This window comes from Cupressus sempervirens, chromosome 9, assembly GCF_028749045.1.
Source record: "Cupressus sempervirens isolate cs-2001-9-10 chromosome 9, ASM2874904v1, whole genome shotgun sequence".
Taxonomy (NCBI): domain Eukaryota; kingdom Viridiplantae; phylum Streptophyta; class Pinopsida; order Cupressales; family Cupressaceae; genus Cupressus; species Cupressus sempervirens.
The window spans coordinates 399,118,548-399,140,260 of record NC_143126.1 but is presented as its reverse complement, the minus strand read 5'-3'; the positions used below and the strand labels follow the sequence as shown (position 1 = coordinate 399,140,260).

The 21,713-nt window shown below is 34.4% G+C and overlaps 1 protein-coding gene across 8 annotated transcripts in view; it reads right to left on the bottom strand.

Annotated features, from left to right (window-relative positions):
* Nucleotides 1-20,596, bottom strand: part of LOC149538940 (carnosine N-methyltransferase-like) — a 197,141-nt gene extending 176,545 nt beyond the window's left edge. For all 8 annotated transcript variants that reach the window (XR_016356144.1, XR_016356143.1, XR_016356142.1 and 5 more), the window contains exons 1-2: nucleotides 20,291-20,596; nucleotides 13,588-13,660 (exon numbers count right to left, since the gene is read on the bottom strand). Coding sequence is in view for 3 of the 8 variants with exons in the window: in XM_089800332.1 (XP_089656458.1) it covers nucleotides 13,588-13,660; nucleotides 20,291-20,418 (201 nt within the window). In the remaining 5 variants the exon portion in view is untranslated. The remainder of the gene's footprint in view (nucleotides 1-13,587; nucleotides 13,661-20,290) is intronic.
* Between the last annotated feature and the right edge of the window lie 1,117 nt (nucleotides 20,597-21,713).

Below are 21,713 nucleotides of genomic sequence, written 5' to 3'. Positions count from 1 at the left end.
GTAAAAAAATTATCAAAAAACCATTATCTAAAAAATTACAAAAAATCCAATGCTAAAATTGGAAACTCGGATTAGGGTGTGCGTAGCCAAAAGCGGCCCATAAAAAAAATGCTAACTGGTTTTTTTGGCCAAAAAATGCCAAAAGTCTAAGCCCTCCACAAACAATATATAGTCATGGACGAAACTTTTGAGTCAATAGCAATAAACCTAAAAAATACAAGTTTTGACCATTGGATACTATAGTTTGAAGATTACAAAGCATCATTTTTCAAAGAAAAACAATAAAAACCCTGAAATAACAGACCACACAAACTTTGCGTATTATAGAAACAAGAAATGATTTTCGCAGGGGAAATTCAATAAAAACTAAACAAAAGCAGGCATTCAGATCAAAGAATATGAATGAGAATACGAAACTCCAATTTTTAGGAAAAATGGTAAAACAAATAAATTTTTTTAGGGAAAATATTATTAAAAGTTAAAACCCACCAAATAATTTTAGAGGAAAAATAAATTCAATTAGGTTTTACCGTTTTTCCCAAAAAAGGTGTTTCATTTCGTCTATTTTTCTTCTCAAAAGTAGTTTCTGGTTTCTCTAATATGTAAAGTTTGTGTGCGACGTTATGTCAAGGTTTTTACCATTTCTCTTCAAATAAAAGATACTTTCCAATCTTCAAACCATAGTATCTTGCAATCTGTTCTGGGGCATCCTTCTCACCTTCAATAGTTTGCAGGGTTTCACAATTGTTCTCAACGTATATCTAATTCAAGGAAGGATTTTTTCCTTATCCAGCATCGGGTTGGATGATTTTGTGATGATTTATGGTTCGTCATTTTGCTGATTTTGGGAGGGTCAGTCAAAGAGTCTATGGCAAGCTCTACTCTCACACCAGCAAATCATTCTAATAAAGGGGATCAGCTTCTCTATTTTTTTTCTTAGCTACTCTTGATTATTGATATTGTGCAGACCCAGGGAGGGTCTCAACAACAATACAATGCTCTGATGTATTTGTGATTGCAAGACATGTATTGTCTTTTGCAGGGTAATTTATAGAATCGCCATCAAGGGAGGGTATTAAAATATTTGGTGAATGTGTCATGGCTCTGTTGCGTAAAGATGGAGACATCTTTCACTTTTGCTACTGTTAAGTACTAGAATTTGCACCCAATACTAAACTGAATGAGTTCAATAATTTTGGTATAACGTGGGAATCACTTCTACGTGGGACATGCAATTGAAGTGAGACCTCCGGTTTCTAGGTCGGTTCCTATTAGATGTTTCACTCAAACTCATGAACTTTCCAAGCGAAAAGAAAAGAAGGCTACAGAAAATGAAAACTAAGCTAAGGTGATTGCACCTAAACTTCGAAATGATGATATTCGGATAAACTTTAACACTTGAAACCCAAAAAGATCAGTAATAGATTCACACAGCTTGCCTCTGTGATGCATGCACGTCAATATTTTAAAGAAAAGTTTAAATGCATACTTGCTTAGTAAAGGAAAATAAAATTTTCACAATAAGGAAACCTATGACATTCATTTAACATAATGTACAACCTGCGCATTACACTTTTACATAATAGGTATAGCAATGAAGCAAAACTAAAGGGAAAGAAGAATTTCGCTAACAATTTGATCCAATCACATTAATACACAACTCCGTAATTAGCAATATGGTGATAAAACTCATCCAAAAATAGTTTGCAAGGTGGTATCTGCATATATCATCAACTGAGTTATACATAATGCAGCAAATATGCTCAAAGGATCAAGAAGAAATCACAGAGCCCAAAACTGCTTCCAAGAGAATCTCTTAAAAATGAGTTGTGAAATTCATTAAGTACCATGCATGACTCCACCAACTAGGTCGAATTCAACAAATAAGCCCCAAGAATAGACCCTCAAACATCTCCAAATGGTACCCACTTGATGACAAGGTCAAGCCACCTCATAGTCCACCATGAAAGTTTTTTTTAAATTGCACTAAAAACCCCTAAACCAAGTCAAAATAGACCCCTAAAAGGACTCAACCATTTCCTAAACACGCTCCACGTGTCTTTCAACAGGTTTGACTCCAAAGCTAAGTCATGACGTCAATACACCCTTATCACTCCTAGCCAACAAATGAACTATCTTTAAATTTTGAATTCAAAATTCGAGTTCCCCTCTTAATCACATATTTGTTGCATTATCAATTTATTATTAATAGTTGATTTATTAAAAATTCAACTATATACAATAATCACATTATTAATACAATGCAACAAATAAATATAACAATTACATATCTATTAAACTAATAACATGTAAGTAGAAATAATATAACGTTACATATTATTAGTTTAATAAATCTCTTACAATTTCTTAGTCAAAGGACCCAAAATCTTAATCAATTAAAGCAAAATGCTTAGAGACAAAAGCCTGAAACGCACATCTATTTAATTTTCTCAGCAGGTAAAATAGTTTCTAAGGGTTAGAGAAACCCTAGCCGCCTGAAGAATATGGAGGAATTTTCTGCAGTTTACCTAATCTTTGTAAAGTTTCTGCAAATTCCTTGGACTGAATATAGATTAAATTCTGCCCTCTCTATCTTCTTAGAACTTGATGTGAGTAATTTCAGATTATTGCCTTTAACTGGATTAGAAATGTAAATCAGAATTCTGTGTTTTACTTCTGCAATTCATATGAAGGCAGTAATGACTAAGGAGCAGACTTATATTGATCTTGTGTGTCCTTAGACTTCATCCTTACCCTCTATAAGTAAAGGAGTCAAGGGACATGTCCTTAGAAAGGACATGTTTCTTCATAAATTATTTTCCTAACCCTCTAGAAGTCGGCGACTTTCTAAGGATGATTAAGTTTAATCACAAACATACACAATTAAGTTTAGTTTAGTCTTAAAAAAACATCCTAAGGATAGGCGCCGATTTTATAAAGGAGACAATGCAAACAACTTAGTCCTATATTTATCATGCAATCTCAGAGCGAATTGATCCGTTCTCAGATCAGTATGCATTAACAAGTTACAGAATAAACACTCCCTCTTAACTTGATAATCATTCATAGAGATATCATATCTAGCAACATCAATAAAGATGAACAAGCAAGATTTGATACTCTATATCTATATGAATCTCCTTAGCATGTGGTATCATAGAACACATGGTACAATGCCATATTACTAAAGTTGTAGTATGACAAATCACTACTACTAGTGATAATAGTATTGCAAAGAATACAATGTTCAGGATAAATCTAAAGAGTAATATAATTTCTTTATTTATCCAAGTTGTAACTCATAGATACTGGTATTTCTATATCACAACATAATCCTGAGTTTAAGACCTACTAGAATACAAGATAAACCTGGAGAATAATAAAATTCTTCCTTTATCCAAATTGTGATTCATTGACATAGCAATGTCAACATCACAATATGATCTTAAACTCATCTAGATCTTACAATAGAACTCTATTGTTTAGCACACTATCTAAGAGATCGTCATCTCTCATAATGTCTTTTATACAAGTGTTCATTATCTCAGAGATCATCACCTCTTAAATAATGAATACAAATAGTGGAGCCCATAACAGTCAATAGCCTAATAAAATAAAATTATTTTATTAATAATTTAAAAAGTACAAATGGATTACAACCATACCAAGTCTCCTTTTGAAGTGTTCTATCTTCACTCTGGATAGAGGTTTGGCGAGTATGTTCGTTGTCTGATCTGCAATGCAAATGTATTCTAATTTTACAGAATTCCTATCTACCATATCTCTTACATAATGGTAAGGAATGTCAATATGCTTGGACCTGTCATGAAAAATTGGATTCATTGAAAGCTTGATGGAACTCTGATTATCACAACGAATAATCATAGGATTCATGGCTTGCCCAAATAATCCCACAAGTAACTTCCTTAGCCAGACTGCTTATCGAGAGGCCATCGCTGTTGCAATGTATTCGGCTTCTATGGAGCTCTGAGCTACTGAAGACTGCTTTCTGCATATCCAAGATATCATCACTAATCCTAAACTCAAACAGCATCCTGAAGTACTTTTTTTGTCTTTAACACTTCCACCCTAATCTAACTCTGTGAATCCATGCAAATCTAGATCAACTTTCTCATATTTGAGTCCAAAATTAAGAGTGTCTTGTAACTATCTCATAATGTGTTTAACTGCAACTAGGTGAATCTCTTTGGCTCACACATAAACTGGCTTAAGGCATTAACAGCATAGCAAATATTTGGTCTTGAATTTACTAAGTACATAAGGGACCCAATCATCTATCTGTAAAGAGTAGAATCCATGGAAGGTGATTCTGCTGCTGCTTCCTTAAGTTTATGTAGATTAGTCTCCGTGGGAGAAGACATAGGCTTGCAATTCCACATTCCAAATCTCTTCAAAATGTCTAATTTATACTTCCCTTGATTAAGTATGATGCTGTCAAAATTCTGCTATACTTCCAGTCCTAGGAAGTAATGAAGGAGTCCCAAATCTTTCATCTCAAATTCTCTAGTTAGATCTTTCTTGCACTGATCTATGAGATGATCATCACCTGTTATTAGTAAATCATCAACATACAGTATCACAATTACCATATCATCTTTATCTCTTTTATGATATAAATTTGGATCTGCTTCATTCTTGGAGAATCCTAAGCCAGTGAGATACTTATCAATTCTTTCATACCAGGCCTTGGGAGCCTGTTTAAGCCCATAGAGAGTTTTCTTGAGACTACAAACAAAAGCATTAGGATCATGAGTTTCAAATCCCTCAGGTTGCTTCAGATATACTTCTTCTGTAATCTTTTCATTTAGGAATGTTGTCTTTACATCCATCTAATGTACTTTTCATCCCTTCAATGCTGCAATTACTAAGACTGCTCGTACGGAGGTATATCTGGCAACAAGAGCAAAGGTTTCTTCATAATCAATCCCTTCCTTCTGAGAAAATCCTCTTACTACAAATCTAGCTTTATTCTTTTCAATGCTACCGTTAGCAGCATGCTTTATTTTAAATATCCACTTGAAAGAAACAACAGATTTTCCTTTAGTTCTTGGAACGATTTTCCAAACATCATTCTTCATAATAGATTGGTATTCTTCTGAGCTTCTTTCCAAGTTGTATGTTTAATAGCATCGGAAGGATTGGTTGGTTCTGTTTTGGAGAAATCACTCATGTTTGTTGTATAACTAGATAATCTTTTAGGTCTTTTGCTTTCTCTAAATGTTTCGGAAGGTGCAGCAAAGTCTTGTGCTTCTTGCACTGTTTTAATGGCCCAAAGTGGTCTTTTCTTTGAATTGAGTTTCTTCAAGATTTAGATTTTGAATTTCATCTTCAATTTCTTCCAAGTTCTCCCTTTGGGACCCAGATTCACTATTTCTTTCAAAACTAGGTAAAGGAGAAGGTTCTTCAAAACTTAGGGCTCTTTTGAATGCTAGATCTTCAAAAATTACATCCCTACTAAGTTTAATACTTTTCTATCTAAGTATGAAAATCCTATATGCCTTAGATGTTTCGCTATACCCTACAAAAATATCTTTCCTCCCAGAGGGTTCTAACTTGGTTCTCTTTTCTTTTTAGACATGGATATATACAGGGCACCCAAAAATCCCAAGACGACTTATATTAGGTTTGACCTTAGTAAATAACTCTTCAGGAGTTTTATCTCTAACGTAAGAATGTGGGCTTCTGTTTTGAATATAAACAACAGTACAAGAGGCGTCTACCCAAAAGTGATATTCTAGATTTTGATCAAAAATCATAGCTCTAGCAACTTCTATAATTGTTCTATTCTTTCTTTCAGCTATCCCGTTTTGTTCTAGGTTATGAGGAACGGTGTACTCCCTCTTAATCTCTGATTCTTTGCAAAACCTTTTAAACAGGTGTGAGGTATATTCCCCTCCGTTATCAGTTCTAAGGGTTTTAATTTTGTGTGCTGAAAGGTTTTCAGTTAATGTTTTAAATTCTTTAAATCTCTTTAGGATTTCTTCTTATTCTTTGCATTTTAAGAAATAAATCCATGTTTTCCTAGAAAAGTCATCTATGAACAAAATATAATACTAGAATCCTCCAAGAGAAGGAAAAGACATAGGTCCACATAAGTCTGAACGAATTAATTCCAAAACATCATTTGTTTTCCTAGTGCTATCATGAAATGGACTTCTGGTGTTCTTACCCAGAGCGCACCCTTTGCATATGCTTGAGTGGTCTTTATTTAGTTTATGTAATCCAGTAACCATCTTCTCCATAGTTGATAAGGTTTTGAAATTTAGATGCCCTAATCATCTATGCCATATTTCATTTATGTTTGCAGCTTCATGAACTAAGGCTTGAATAGGTCGACTAGATTTTGTATTCAGTTCATACAAATATCCTTTTCTCTAACCAATCAACTTCGCTTTCTTGATTGAGGAGTTCTTTGCCCAAGTTAATACTTCGCCATCCACGAATGCAACATTATGCCCATCATCTTCAAGCGCTATAATTGAGATTAAATTTCTTTTAATTCCAAGTACATAGAGTACACCTTTGAGAAGAAGAGTATTTCATAATTTTAGTTTCAAGGTGCAATTTCCAATTCCTTCAATGGAATGTGTTGAATTATCACCAATGGTAACTTCACCGTTAACCTTTTCTGATAAAGAGTCTAGTGTTTCTTTGTATCCCATTATATGTCTAGAAGATCCACTATCAATTACCTATGCTTTACCTGAAATTTCATTTGATAGTGAAGAGTACAATACACGATTCTCAAGATCATAGGTATCTTCTTCCCTAGTAACATTTGTACAGTTTGCTTGTTGCTTAGAATTTTCAGGACAATTAGATCTGTAATGTCCAAATTTTTCACATTTGGAAAACTTTATTTTAGATAGATCTTTCTTGGGTTTCCTATTCTTTTGATTTCCCTTTTTCTTCTTGAAATGCTTCTTCTTGCCCTTATAGGAGTTTGTATTAAGAACATGAAGTTCTTCATCTTTTGTTTTCAGTTTCCCTCCTTTCTTTAGTTTTCTGGATTCTTCCTGAAGACAATTGTTCTTAAGTCTATTGAAGTCAAGAAGATTATCTCAAGCATTTATTCCTTGTGCAAAAGTCTCCCATGAATCTGGTAATCCATCTATAGCCATTAGTGTTAATTTTGTGTCACTAATAATGATTCCTATACTTGAGAGTTCATCTCTAATGCTAGCAACTCTTAGGAAGTAAGAATTCATTAATTTTCATTTCTTTTCTGAATGTGATTTAGTTGCCTTTTCAATGCTAGAACCTTAGTTGCATTGTTGACCTCATATGCATTTCGTAATGCTTTCATAATATCAAATGCAGTTTGATGTTTTGTAAGCATGGGTATGATATCATTTTTTACTCTATCTAAAATGATTTAAATGGCTTTTCTATTTCCTCTACTCTAGATAGATTTATGAGGTTCAACTAGAGGTTGTTTGGATGTTCCATCAACAAATTGTCTTACATCATTCTCTTCAATAATCATCATTATTCTAAATTTCCAAGCATCAAAGTGTTCTTTCCCATCAAACCTATCCTCGGGTCTGATTGTGTATGCCATTGAAGATAGGAGATAGTTGTTAAATATATATGAAATTTGATAACTAAATTTTGCAAAGCCTAGGTTCGACTACCAGAGCTCTAATACCATGTAAAGTTTCTGCAAATTCCTTGGACTAAATATAGATTAAATTCTGCCCTCTCTATCTTCTTAGAACTTGCTGTGAGTAATTTCAGATTATTGCCTTTAACTTCATCCTTACCCTCTATAAGTATAGGAGTCGAGGGACGTGTCCTTTCTATGTCTCTTCCAAAATTATTTGCCTGACCCTCTAGAAGTCAGCGACTTTCTAAGTATGATTAAGTTTAATCACAAACATTCACAATTAAGTTTAGTTTAGTCTTAAACAAACATCCTAAGGATAGGTGCCGATTTTATAAAGGAGACAATGTAAACAACTTAGTCCTATATTTATCATGCAATCTCAGATCGAATTGATCTGTTCTCAGATCAGTATGCATTAACAAGTTACAGAATTAACAGTCTTCCACCATGAATTTGCTCGTTTTCCTTGGCTCTGGTCTGCTACATGGCGTGGAGTATGACTGAGAATGATTTCAGCATTTTCTGAAGTTTATCATGCCTGATTTAATGGCACTTTCACATGCCATTTTGGAGCTCATTTTCCAGATGCGACTGGGTCTTTTCTGTTGGAGTTTTCATGCCTGATTTTGCGGGCATTTAATGGCAAATTGGAATGATTATGTAGCTACATGGATTTTAATTTTTTCTAGAATTTAGAGCTGATGATTTGTGAGCTTTCCTTGGCCGCCAATATTGAAGAAATTTGAAGTCATTTCTGCTAGTAGTGATTCATTGTTTGAACTGGCTGTTATCACTGCTGAAAACATGGCTTCTTTTTTGCAATTACTGGATTTCTCTTGCAGATTTGGAGGGGAAAAATTAAAGGGTATGTACGTGTTTTCCCTCTGACAAAAACCTTGCCATTTTCTTAAATATTCCATCATTCTGTTGAAAATAATGATCTTTTTTAGCAAAGACAGTCTCTCTTGCTGCAGTTGACGTTTCTTTGAAATATTTCACAGACAAGTTGTTAGAAAAGTTCCATTTTTTCCTGGGTTTCTCTTTTCAATTTTTTTTAATTTATTTATCATACCCTTTTATCCTTCTGATATCAGCAAATCGGCATCATGTTGTGAATTTCTAAAAAGCCTCTTTAATGAAACATTTTCCATGTTGTGAATGCATGAAAAATTGCTCTTCAATTCATGTTGTGGTACTGAATTTGTTCTTTTTACTGCCTCCAATCATCTTGTTTGTTTCTAAGACATTACCAAGTGCTACAGAAACTTGATTCATATCCCATTCTTGCTTTCCTGAAAAGTCATTAAAATCAATTATGTACTCCTCAGGAGTACATAAGGAACTCTGGCCACTAATTAGACTCCCTGTAACATTTAAGGTTTTTTGATGCATTATCTTGAAGATGAATAGAAATTGTAGAAAATATAGATCAATTGCTAAAGAATCACTTGTGATCTCATGAATTGCTGATCTTTGTCTTGATAGATCTCTTTGTTCTATTTTTAACTTGATTTAGCAACAGCAACTATGCATTTTAAAATCTTTTTATGCTGTTTACTTTTAAGGATGTTGTATTGGCTGAAAATGCATTGTTGAATCTTTTAATGAAGCAAAACTGATTTGGTGATGTCATGTCACCTCTTTAGTCTGACTAGCAAAGTTATGTGAGTTAGCCTATCATAAGGGTCTCGCAGGTTAGCAGTTGTGGATAGAAACTCATACAGGATATTCAGTGACCGGGCTTGACTTTACAGGCAGTTGGGAGCCAGTTGGGTGCAGTTCCTTGATTTTAGGGGGTATCCCTACATTTTAGAAGGATGTTGCAATTTCCAAATGTGAGGTTCCACGGGACCATTCCATGGTTTCAGTTTCAGGATGACAGGGTGCATTCCCTAGTTTTTAGAAGCATCCCTAGATTATAGGGAAGAGATTGTCAGTTGACCCATCTCGTCCGGTATCAAACACAGACAAATGACATGGTCAGTTTCACGTTTATTTGGTTGGTTTGGGCTGTCCGAGGCAAAATGGGGAATATTTTAATATATTTAAAAATTTCCTAAGTTAGCATTTAAATAAATTATAATAAGGCTATTTATATAGCCATTTCGAAGTACTAAGGAAAATATGGCTTCATTTGATCAGATGTGCCCTTGTGTTATAGCTCGTTGGAAAGGTCTCGAATTATTATTAACTATTTTCACTATCCGGAGACATTTTGGCGCTATGAGTTATGATATTTTAATAAAATAATGTTTTTCCTATAGCCTGGACGCCTTTATATGGGGAAAATGTTATTTTATTATAAAGTGCAAAGTGTAATTCACATTTAGGGTTCAATTTGCACTTGGGAGGAGTTATAAGGAGATGAAGACCTAATTGTTCATTATCTTTTGGCATTTTGAAACTTATGAATAGTGAAATTGCTTTGGAAGGGCGATTTTGTGGCTTGGGACAAAACCCTCAAGTCTGGACTATTGGGACACAAACCTCAGCAGGTCTAGGTGATTGGAGTTGTATTTCATTGCATTCAGATTGACAGAGGAGGTGGTCGATTTATCTTAGCTTTATCATTTGAGTGGAGTAGGGCACTTGCAGCTAGGTGGCCAACTTTTGGCAACAGACATTTCATTGCAGCAGCTCACATGGGAATTGGAGAAGGTATGTTGTTCATCATTGGACACCATAGCTTCCCTTTGGCATTGGACGGTTCATTGCAGCGATTTCTTTAGGGTTGAATCATTCTCAAAACATCTCCCTGTAGATGGTGTTGATCCCTATTTAAGACAGTAATGTATATGGCAGTGATCTCTTTGAAGTTAATATATCAGGTTAGCAGTGATCTCTTTGAAGTTAATATATCAAGTTGTTGATTGGTTCGGATATGTACTATTTTAGAATCCAATAATGATAAAATTTGCAACATATCTTTACATTTCTTAAGTGCTATCTATTTCCTATTTGGCATGCAATTATTTTATTTCCGAAAAATCCCAAAAAATGGGAAAAACATAGAAAATAAAAAAGAAACCAGAATTCAGCTAAGATCATTCATGGTAACAAATGCTAGTCATAGATTCAGATTTTGAAACAAACGGTAATTTCTATGGTCACCGGAATTGAGAATCTTTCAGGTGACCATATCATAGTCACATCTTAATGGATCCATACTAACTTGAACGATAAACAACTAGGAGCATTTGACAATTACACAAATTGAAGTGCTTATTCTAGTTCCATACAGTAACTAAAACAAAAGGGTTCCAGTGAAACTCGTCCCTTTAAAGTTTCGTTTTTATAATAACCCATGACTAGTTTTCAATCCTTCTGCCAATGCTACTCATTCTATAGCTTGCACTCCATAGTTGCCCCATCTTAATATTCAAAACAACGATATACACATCTGTAGCTGCAACTTTTCACCAAAATTACAATAAGTTGCTATGTTCTGTTCATAGTGTTTGTGTTTCATTTGGCCCTTTTAAAAATGCTCCGTTATGTTCATTTTTCTTACATCCTTAGAACAACATTAAGCTTACCACCATAATTCCTTTTGCTTTCACTTTGCTCTATACCTGTCCTTGCTACTCATTTTGATCATCTTGTAGTTTGTACTTATCTCTTTATGTTCTTCTTGAGTGTGGCAGCCCTTATGCCTCCCATAACACTTAAAAGAAAAATGATAAAAGCATCAATCAGATATGGTGATGCAAATAAAAGCAACAATCACATATGGTGATGCAAATGCAGATACACTTTCATAGAGACGGCATCTGCACTTGTTTCCCCCTATGTGATGGATACTTTAGTGGCACAAGTGTGAATACTTCAGCATCATATGGGTATCATGAAATATAAGGTTTCAGATGTGAATCTATCCCTTTGACACTTATATTGTGCCTTTTAATCAGCTTCCATGGTCCTATCTCTAATGGGTACGTTGGGCTCAAAAACCCTTGTGGGAGCCTATGGTTATATCTTCGTATCTATGAGAAATAAGATTTTGAACAGGAAACAAACATGTTACCAATAAAATCTTGATGTAATGATGATTACCTCTGCCTCTGATATGCCGGTATATGTTTCTATTTTATGCAAATGCATGACATGACAGTAGCATAGAATGTTAATGCATGAGGTAAGGCATTTCCTTCATTGCTTAGATCCATTGGATCTAACACATCTTTTATTTTTATGCGGGACTCAGAGACTTGGAGGAAATGCAGTTCGGTGCAGCAGTCAGGCGGGATTGGAGCAATGTAATACAACCAGTCATTATAGGCAATGATCAGCACCCTAAGACCCTCTCTCATTCTATGTTCTTTTCTTTCATATTATGCACTTTCATAGAATAAAGACAGATATCAGTATTTAGGGGCTACTACCACGGCCAATTGTGAGAGAGGCATTTACTTTCAGCATTTCATTTCATTTTGCCAGTTTTAAATATCAGTCGTATCTTTCATTTGATGAATACAAAGGACATTTTTGGTTTTATTGTTTTTCTCATAATGAAAAATGATTTGTAGTATAGGCTAAAAGCAAATACACAATAAATGTGTACCTTGTATGAACAATTGCAATGTTTAAAACTAAATTTTGATGTGTAAAAATTTAGTAACAACTATAACAAAGCAACATAACCCATTTTATGGCCTGATAACTAATAGGCAATTGGAAGGCATCTTTTTGTTTGGAGATGATCATCTAACAAAAAGTGTCATGATTATTCTGGGGGAAACGTTCAACGAGGTTGAAAACAGACATAGAACAGCCACAAATGTTTAATTAATAATAATGACATGAGGACTTCAACAAGGGGAGTTGACAGCAGTATAATGCCCAGTTTGGAAGCCACCATTCCTCCAGAATTCCTCAATGAATGGAGATTATTCTGGAAAAGGTGGTGTAGAGGCTGCTTGTGAATTTGAGTGGTCATCAGGTTAATTTGGAAAGGGTGGAGAACACCAAATTTACAATGTTCATATGGAGGTTTGATGAACGGTATCACAAAGAAAGTTTCAAGGATGCACATCGTGGATGGCAGGCACTAAAATTGATTTTGTGCTTGCAGCAGTTAGAAGGTGAAATTGAGGAAATGAAACAAAGTACAGAGTAGGCGAATGTGGAAGTTCCAAAGAGGAAATGTGCACTGAGAGGTGGCCGCGGAGATAGAAAGGCTGAGAACAATGTGAAACTAGAGGCAGAAGAAATGCCTGGAGGCTGAAGAAACGCGTGGAGGCTGAGACAAGCACATGCAGACAATCCAGATCCGGGCGGAAAGAATTTGTGTTTATGTGTTTGTTTGGTTTGGTTTGATTTTGTTTACAAAATATGAAATTATTGAGGACTTGGTGGGCGTGGTTATAAGCGCTGCCCTTTTTTGTTGTGATATTTTTTAGATGCTTCTGTAAATGCCGATAGTGGAAAGGTTGGGGTTAGGGTTTTCTTTGGTTGAACATTGATGTGTTGCAGATCGTCATGGTGCTAGGTGTTGGTGGGAGTAATTCTGGTTTATGGTCTTCATGTTACTTCCAATGTAAATGCTTTTAATTACTTAAAAAATCAAACACTGTTACTGAATAAAAAAATACTTATGGGAAAAAATCATAGGCTGGTTCTAGGTTGCATTACAGCTTAAGCAACATCATTAGTAAATACTTATGTGCAAGTTTTTCAATAAGAAATTCTCCAAAGAAAAGCATTCTCCAAATATTCAAATTGGAAACCATGAAATGTTTGAGAATTTACTTGTATACTTTGCAGTATTAAATAACTTCATCCATAGAGTAAACTAAGCCATTAAAAATAGCTACCAACATTAACTTCATGTACTTTAAAACTTTAAACTTTAAACAATAGAAACCTAATATAAACAAAAAAATTACCAAACATAATTCACCTTCATCACCCAATGCTAACGGTTCATTAATATAAACAAAAAATTACCAAACATAATTCACCTTATGCTGAGGTAGAAGCTTTGCATAAGATTGCTCCCACTTTTTGACATCATCTTCTGCTGCATCTGAGTAACTACAGAAAAGTTCATGTTCTGTATCCTGTTACTTTACATACTAAAGATAATTAAATGTACATAATGATTATAGATTTCATAGTTATGAATCTAAATAAAAAAATGATATAGAATGAACATGAGCAAATTATCTCATTAGACTAACCATCAAGAGATAATAGTGACAAATCATGCCAAGACGTTAAGTGCAACTCAACAAAATAGCATTTAAGCAAGCAATAAATACAAAGGGACTATTTTCTTGCTTTTGATCAAGGTCAAACTATGACACCTAGGGATCAGGACAATGAAATTGTGAATGCAAAGATGATATCTACTAATAATGTGTAAATATTGACCTTGGGTCATTTTAAATTGAGATAACCATCTGCTTTTACATTAATCCATGAGTGACTTAAGTACAACTCTATAAAAAGTTTACTGGTGGAGACAGATAACATGAGGTGCAAGCTGTCTGCCAAAGGCGTGCAGAATGATGTTCATGCCTATTGTTCAGGAAGTACAGTACAATGCTAAATGATAATTTTTACGTTTCCATTGAAATCTTGTTCTGATGTAAAAACATAACTCTTAACATAGACATGCTAATCTTGTTTATGGGGTGGTAATTAAAAATAATAAAGGATGTTGGTAAAACTGTAGAAAGAAATTTTGTGAATGTCCACAGTTGGCCAAAGGCAGGTCAATGTGACAAGTGGTTACAGCAGTTAACAATAGAAAATTCTGAAAAGAGAGAAACCTAGAATCAAAAAAATAAAAGAACGTGAGACAATAAAAGTTACACTTAAGACATAAGATAGTAAGGAATGTGGTAAAACCAAGATGATTACAACAACAAAAACTGTTACAAGTTATTGGAAATCTAACAGAAAGCAGATTTGCCTTGGGAAGTAAAGGACAAAGTAGCTAATTTTAAAACAGCATCCAGGTTGCTGAAAGTTAAATCCAAGTGCCAAAACTTAAGAATGGCATTAAAAAGCTCCTAAGGATGCCATCAGAATTGATTAGTTACAAGAAAACATCCTTTGCTAGTTCATTACAAGATTGATGTAATCTGTATCGATATAAATAATAAAACTACTTATAATTTTCATTATATGTACTTGTTAGCGAATCGACATCCCAATCAGTAAGCTCAGTTAGAACCACGAGCATGCATCTTGATTGCTATAGGCTCCTTTGCCAATTTTTCATTCTTCTATGGATCGATTGTCATTCTATTTTGTACCTTCGCCTTGTTCTCCTTGAAACTAGAGAGTGTGTCTCACTAGTGCCACATGTGTGCTTGCATTTCTCTAACCTTCACCTTAAAACTATAGAGTGTCTCTTGCTAGTATTGCATTTGTGTTTCTATTGCTCTAACCTTTTGGTGTCCCTTCACAAAAAAGGTGACAGATAGTTGATGGCTTCCAAGCACTAGTTGAATGGCCTTGCCTTGGTCTCATTTTGGGTGGTAGACTCTTTAGCATCTCTCCAAACAGTGATACTGTGCAACAAAATAGTATTGGTTTGGGAACCACTTCTTGTTTCTCATCTCCTTCCTCACTAGCATCTATTTGCTTTACTCCAGTTTTCTAGCAGAAGTAGTGGTCTATAAGACTATTGCTACATTGCATCGTGCATTTCTCTTTAAAAATGGGCCATGTGAAAATGAATCACCTCTTTTTCTTTTCATCATATAGCCATTGATTCCAAATGACATAAAAAGATGCATTGGTCAGCTTGTTAATTCATTCTAATTTGTACCTTTGTAATGTTCTCCTTGAGACCAAAGAGTTCCTCTTATTATTGTTGCATGTGTGCTTTCATTCCTCTAATCTATTGATGTCCCTTCAAAGAAGAGATGATGACAGGTTTATAATTCCCATTTATAAGTTTGATGGCCTCATTTAGATCCCCTTCGGGTGGAAGGCCCTGTAGCATCTCTCCAAGTAGTGATTGGCAAAAAAGTTAGTGAAATAATATTTGTAATCTGCTTTATAGACAAATTGTTATGTTTTATACCTGCTACATGCAAGACATTTGTTACTACTCCACATTGATTGCCTTATTGGAAATCACCATCACAATTTTTTGGAACTTGATGTTGCAATACGATCAAAGCCGAAAACATCATTAAAAATTTATAAAATAAATATTTTTTACTCTATGGCTCAGCTGCCCATAGGAGAGTCTTGGCCACAGGACTCTCCAAGTTAGGAAAGTTCATGGACACTGCAAGTCTTCCAGGACTCTACCAGGACTTGGTTCAGCAGAGTCCAGAGGCCAAAAAACTTTGGAGCCCTGACTCAGCTCAGGACTTGCAAAGTCCTATAAAACTGATATACACACACACACAACCTACAAGCATGAATTAAGATTAGAATGTCGCTTAATATCATGTAAACAAAAAAAGCACCATAAACTTGTAATCATAGCATCATATACTTCAAGTTCAATATCAAAATATTAAAATGGTAAAATCAAGTTCAAGCATCATTTTTTGAACTTGAAAAAATTGGAAATTTACACTTAGTTTCAATCATCTAAAAGGATTCTTCTTCTTCAATGGCTTAGACTCTAATTATCATGGGATTCATCTAATCATCTAAAGGATTCTTCTTCGATGCATAATTGGATCACAATTGAAGTCCACGAAATCTTTGAATGGTTTTCTTTCTAAATTGGAAGAATTGGATTCCTATCTATCTAGAGTAGACCAGTTAGACTAGAGGCTTCTAAATTGGGCTTTGCAGCCCTCAATGCTTGCTTTGGTCCAGCATTAGTTATTGAAATATCCATGTGAAGATGTGAGACTAACGGTTGCTTCTTATCAAAGTGATATCATAAGAATAACAGCTCCTATTGCACCTTATAGTGATGGCATATTGAAGAAGGCTCTACAACTGATTGTGGACCTATGTGGATTGCACAATGTCAAAGGCCCTACCTTTGATAAGAGGGCTGAGACTTTAGAAATTATGGTAAAAGAAAGTTTTTTTATCATCATGTTGGATCTCAAATGTGAAAGAATGACTCTTCAAATGATTCAATGTCTCTTAACTGAATTCAGGAAGCATCACCCAGACAATGTGACGACTTGAATGCAAACTATTATGTCCATAATCTTAGAAGAGGACAATGATATTTCCAAGAAGCTACAATCAGATTTGTTGGTGATTTGGAGAGGGGAACATAAAATTCACCTTTGGCCCATGAGCTCTCAAAGGGGTTGATTGAGCATAAATTAAAAGGTTCAAGGAGCACATGACTGAAAACAAACTAATATCAATGGGCTTACAGGTTGTAGGATCATTGAAAAAGAGGCAGAACCAAATGAGGAAAAGAGCAGATTTGTTTTTATGTTAGGAGGCTTTGACACTTGATCATCATTGTGGAATCAATATGGAAGAATACCTATTGCAGCCAAACAGCAATAAGGACAAAGATATGGATGCAAATGGAGCCTTGATTCACACAGAGAAAGGTGAAACAAACACAACTGATTACAAGCATGTTGAAAACAAACAGGATGATGATCTCCAACAAGCTAAGAATGATAATTTGGAGGAAGAATCAGCTGCTACAGGTGAGAGGTATACTATACTTTAAATAGGTAATTTGCAGATTACTGTTGACAACTACAAAAGAGAACTTCTTTGATGAACCCATATATGGTCGTGATCCTTTTTGTTATTACTATATGAAGAGTGCATGACACCAGCTATAGAAATAATTAAATGTGATGGTGATATTGCTCCCATGGTTGAGAATGAATCAGGAAATTTGATGTATGAGAGTCCATATTCCCTAAGTGAATTTGAACTAAAGTCCTTAGCATTGCAAGATTTGAATGATAGATTATTGGTCACAAAGGAGAGGATTGTACAAGTGTTACTAAGGGTAAATGATTCATACAAATTCATTGAAGATCTTAAGTGGAAAACTCAAATTGATGAGACGCAGAAAGGAGTTGCATGTGATGTTACTAGTTCTCAATTGCGCACCATCAAAGAAGCATTTAAAGAATGAAATCAGACTACTTATCGTTGTCAATGGATAGGGATCTTGCTATGAAATTTGGGGAAGACAAGGAAAATGAGGTTAATGATATTTGTTACCAGCTTAGCATGGCTCATTCTCTCAATACCAGTAAAAAAATCCTGGGTTGCATGGATACGCATACCCACACCCTTGGGACACTTAGCCATGTACCCAGGTGCCAGATGGAGAGCATCATAGCTAAGGACCTTGATTAAGATTTCTGATTTTGTCCCGGTTTTTTGTTGGTGTAACAGCTTGTTATTTATCAAGCAATACATAATCTGTTTGAAATTTTGATACAATACTGATCAATAGTAAACTTCATCACTCTTCAAGTCATATATTTATCATTTGCAAAATGTCATTGTTATATGATTTATGATCTTCTTAATCATGTTTAAAGTTAGCCTTCTTTGTTATGTATCTGAACATTTATCATATATTATTATTACAAACATATTGCAAATCTGAAACTGAAAACAATGCATTACATTTGTAAATTTATCACTGTTCTTGTTTTGAAAAACCATTATAATGACTCATAATTTCAAATTTTTTATAAATATTAAATTATATTTAAAAACAAGTTTAAAATCAGATGTTTGTTTCATCTACAACCAAAGATCACGAAGTGGGTGCAAGGGAGATGGAGGTCAAACAAATAGTGGGGGGGATTGATGAACTCGTTAGAGAGGAAATGGGAGGCAATGGTCCTAACAATTTACATACTAGGGGAATCCAAAATATTGATGAAAGAACTGAGAAATTTCACAAGGTAATGCCTTGCAGCCTTGTCACAACCTGTGAAGAAGATTCATTTGAAACACCACCACCTTTGTTCACTTATGACGTTCATGTTAAAAGTCAAAATTGGGTGATATGTGATGAGTCCAATGAGAGTATGCTAGACCAAAGTCAAAATAAGAAGAGCTTTGTGTCCCTTTAAAGACGAATTTGCATCACAAGTATTGCAGTGTGAATGCACCCATTAAGAGTTTATACAACTCTAAAGAAAGCTAATTGTTTAAACATTGTATAATTATTGTTTTCCAAAGTGATCTCTTTAATGATTACACTTCTAGGTCATTTCTAAAAAGATTTCCTCCTCAACTTCGGTGGTTGCTGCTTTTGTTTCTTGCATAGTTATGGGATTAATCTCGTCTAATACAAAATCGTCCTTATCAAGGGTCCTCCAAGGAGTGATCAGTCCTTCCTTTGCCTCATGTTAAAGCACCCATGAGTTTTAAACATAGATTTCACAATAATTTACTCAAAAAAATCAAAATAAGCTGAAAAACTTACTATAACATACCTCTACTTGAAACTTGCTCTTCTAAAAGACCTCATGAAATTTGTTGATTGGCAACCTTGAGATTGAATTTAGTGAAAACTCAAATTTCCCAACTGCTACTTCATATGATCTTAATTCTGGATTGTAGCAACCTCCAATATCCTAGATCAACCCTCCAAATTGCAGAAAACAGTCAACCAAATTTAAGAGATGTATGCTTCATTATCTTACCTCCTCGATCAAAAAAATTCTATTATTTATTGCTTTCTAGATGCCAAGATTGTGCTCTAATACCTTGTAATGAAGTAAAATATTTAAAGAAATGTCTTGCATAGAGATAATAAGCTACCTTCGGGAGCTACCTCCAATTATCTTCAATAAGAACCGAATTCACTTTATGATGATGATAAATGAGTGACTCCACCTCTTCCCAAGGGATTTGGACTCATTCTTCCCTCTGTCTCCTCAATTATATAATGATTAGATAGCTTGATTATCGACTGTGGTAACCATAAGTTGGTTAAATGTATTGTCATTCTCAGTATAGGTTAAGAGTGAAGTAGAAAAGGATTTTTTTGTGAAAGAGAGGCCATCACTGATAGGATGGCTATGATTCATAAGCTAATGCATTCTCTTGATGCCATAGGTAAGCTATGTTCATCAAACTTGATACAGCTAAAGTTTATAATGAAAACAATTAAATGTTCCTAAATACAAATTTAGAGAAAGTTGGCTTCAGCCGTGAATAGATGGATTGGGTTAGAGGTTGTTACACCTTAGTTTACTTCTCAATGCTTGTAAGTAACTGTAAAATTCCCATTTCAGGACCAAACAGATAGACAATTAAACAAGTTTACATTAAAGAATTAAACTTACAGGGATCAATTATAAAGTTGAACCTGATATATGACTCGACATCAAAGTTCAGAGTGCAAATCCTTTGAGGAAGAGAAAAGTTGTGTATATTCAGAAATCAATGAAAAAATATATCCAATGAGAGGTAGATCATAATAGAATTGAATTTTTCATTAAAGTCTTTTTGTCTCTTTGAAGTCCATATCGGGCGCATCACTCGTAAGCCAGAGTACTACTGCATACACTTAAGTAGGCGACAATTGTGCAGTTAGTGCTTATTTCAAATATATTATGTTGGTTTTCACATATTACTCGACTGGTTGACATGACAAACTGCGAAAGTCTCCCGCTTAATAATGTGCATGGTTCTGTAGCTCTACTAAAGGATTAAAAGATATAATCCACATAAGTTGTCCTAATAATACCAGAGAGAGAAAGAATGCGAACGGAAATTCCTTACTTGAGATATGAACTGATGATTCTTCTTAAGGCCTGGATTTCCAGGGCTTCTTCAACTTTGCTGGGCTTCTTCGCCATACAATCCTCTTCTATGGCGATGGCTTTCGAATCCTTCCCCTCCAAAATCATTATTATTGCTGATACCCAAACGCTACGTATGCTCACGGTAAAGTGTCTCGAGAAGTGTCGGATTAATTAGTCGATCAATTAACAGTAATTGGACCTACAAAATGTAATGCTAATATGAAAATGGGAAAAAAATTAGGTTCTGAGTTCCTTGTTTTTTTATTTCCAATCTGTCGTGGTTGTCTGAATATTTTTAGTTCCATTTACTAATATTTATGATTAAACAATTGAATATGAAACGATTATATATCGATGAGTAAACAATGGAATATGAAACGATTTGTACCATGTAATTCTAAAATAAAGTTAAATTGGGTTAGAGGATTTTTTTTTTTCACATAGTTAGGGAATTGTTGAATAATAGTTATGTTGGAAAAGGGGGATGAAAGTAAATGAAGGAATTTTAATGATGCTAATAAGACTAATAGTCTAGTTGATCAAGAATCATATCTTAAGCTATAGTAACATTATTTTTTATGTCAATTTTTTGGTTATGGATCTATATGAGGAAATTGATAATTTCGTGAAATCTTGATTTTTTCAAAAGTTGGTTTAGACAACCTTTCTTTACAATGTTCTCATATTAACTACAAATATCTTAGTAAGCAATTCATTTGAAGATAAAGTACTATTTAGTTTAAAGCACTCATTTGTTGTAGAAAGTGTGTGTTCTTTCTTCACAACCCTCTTTAGGGGTTGTTCATCAACTTATTTTATACCTTAAATAGTGAGACCTAGTTATCTAGCCTTACCCTTAATTGTAACACACAAGTAATATTTGTTGTCATGATCCCAGGTGGTATTGAACTCTTTCACTTAATATTATTTTTTTTCACCCCATTTATTTTGTCCACATAGCGACCTTGAATCAATCTATAATGTCCTCATTTTTACCAGCATCAAAATTTCAGGGATTAGCCTATTATTGTGATCCTCGTAGGTTAGTTATTGTGAATAGAGGGTCTTTTGAGGCAATGGCTTGGCTTAGGATGGTCTTATCTTCTCCACAATTCAATAAGCTTCAGGTTGGTCTTTGTGTGGCTCAGATTAGACTTTGTTTGGGCTTAGTTTTGTGTACTTACTATTTGTGGTAAGCTGGATGTTGATTGAGATCGGCACTTTCTATTTTTGGAAAGCGCATTCGGATACATGGAGAAATAATAGGTATAACTCCTATTTCAAACAACATATTCAAATGATGACTATTTAGGGAGTTATTGTATTTTTAGTGGCCAAATTATTATTAATTTATTAAATGACTTATTATAAAGTTATAATTTCACTTAAGTTGAGAGTTG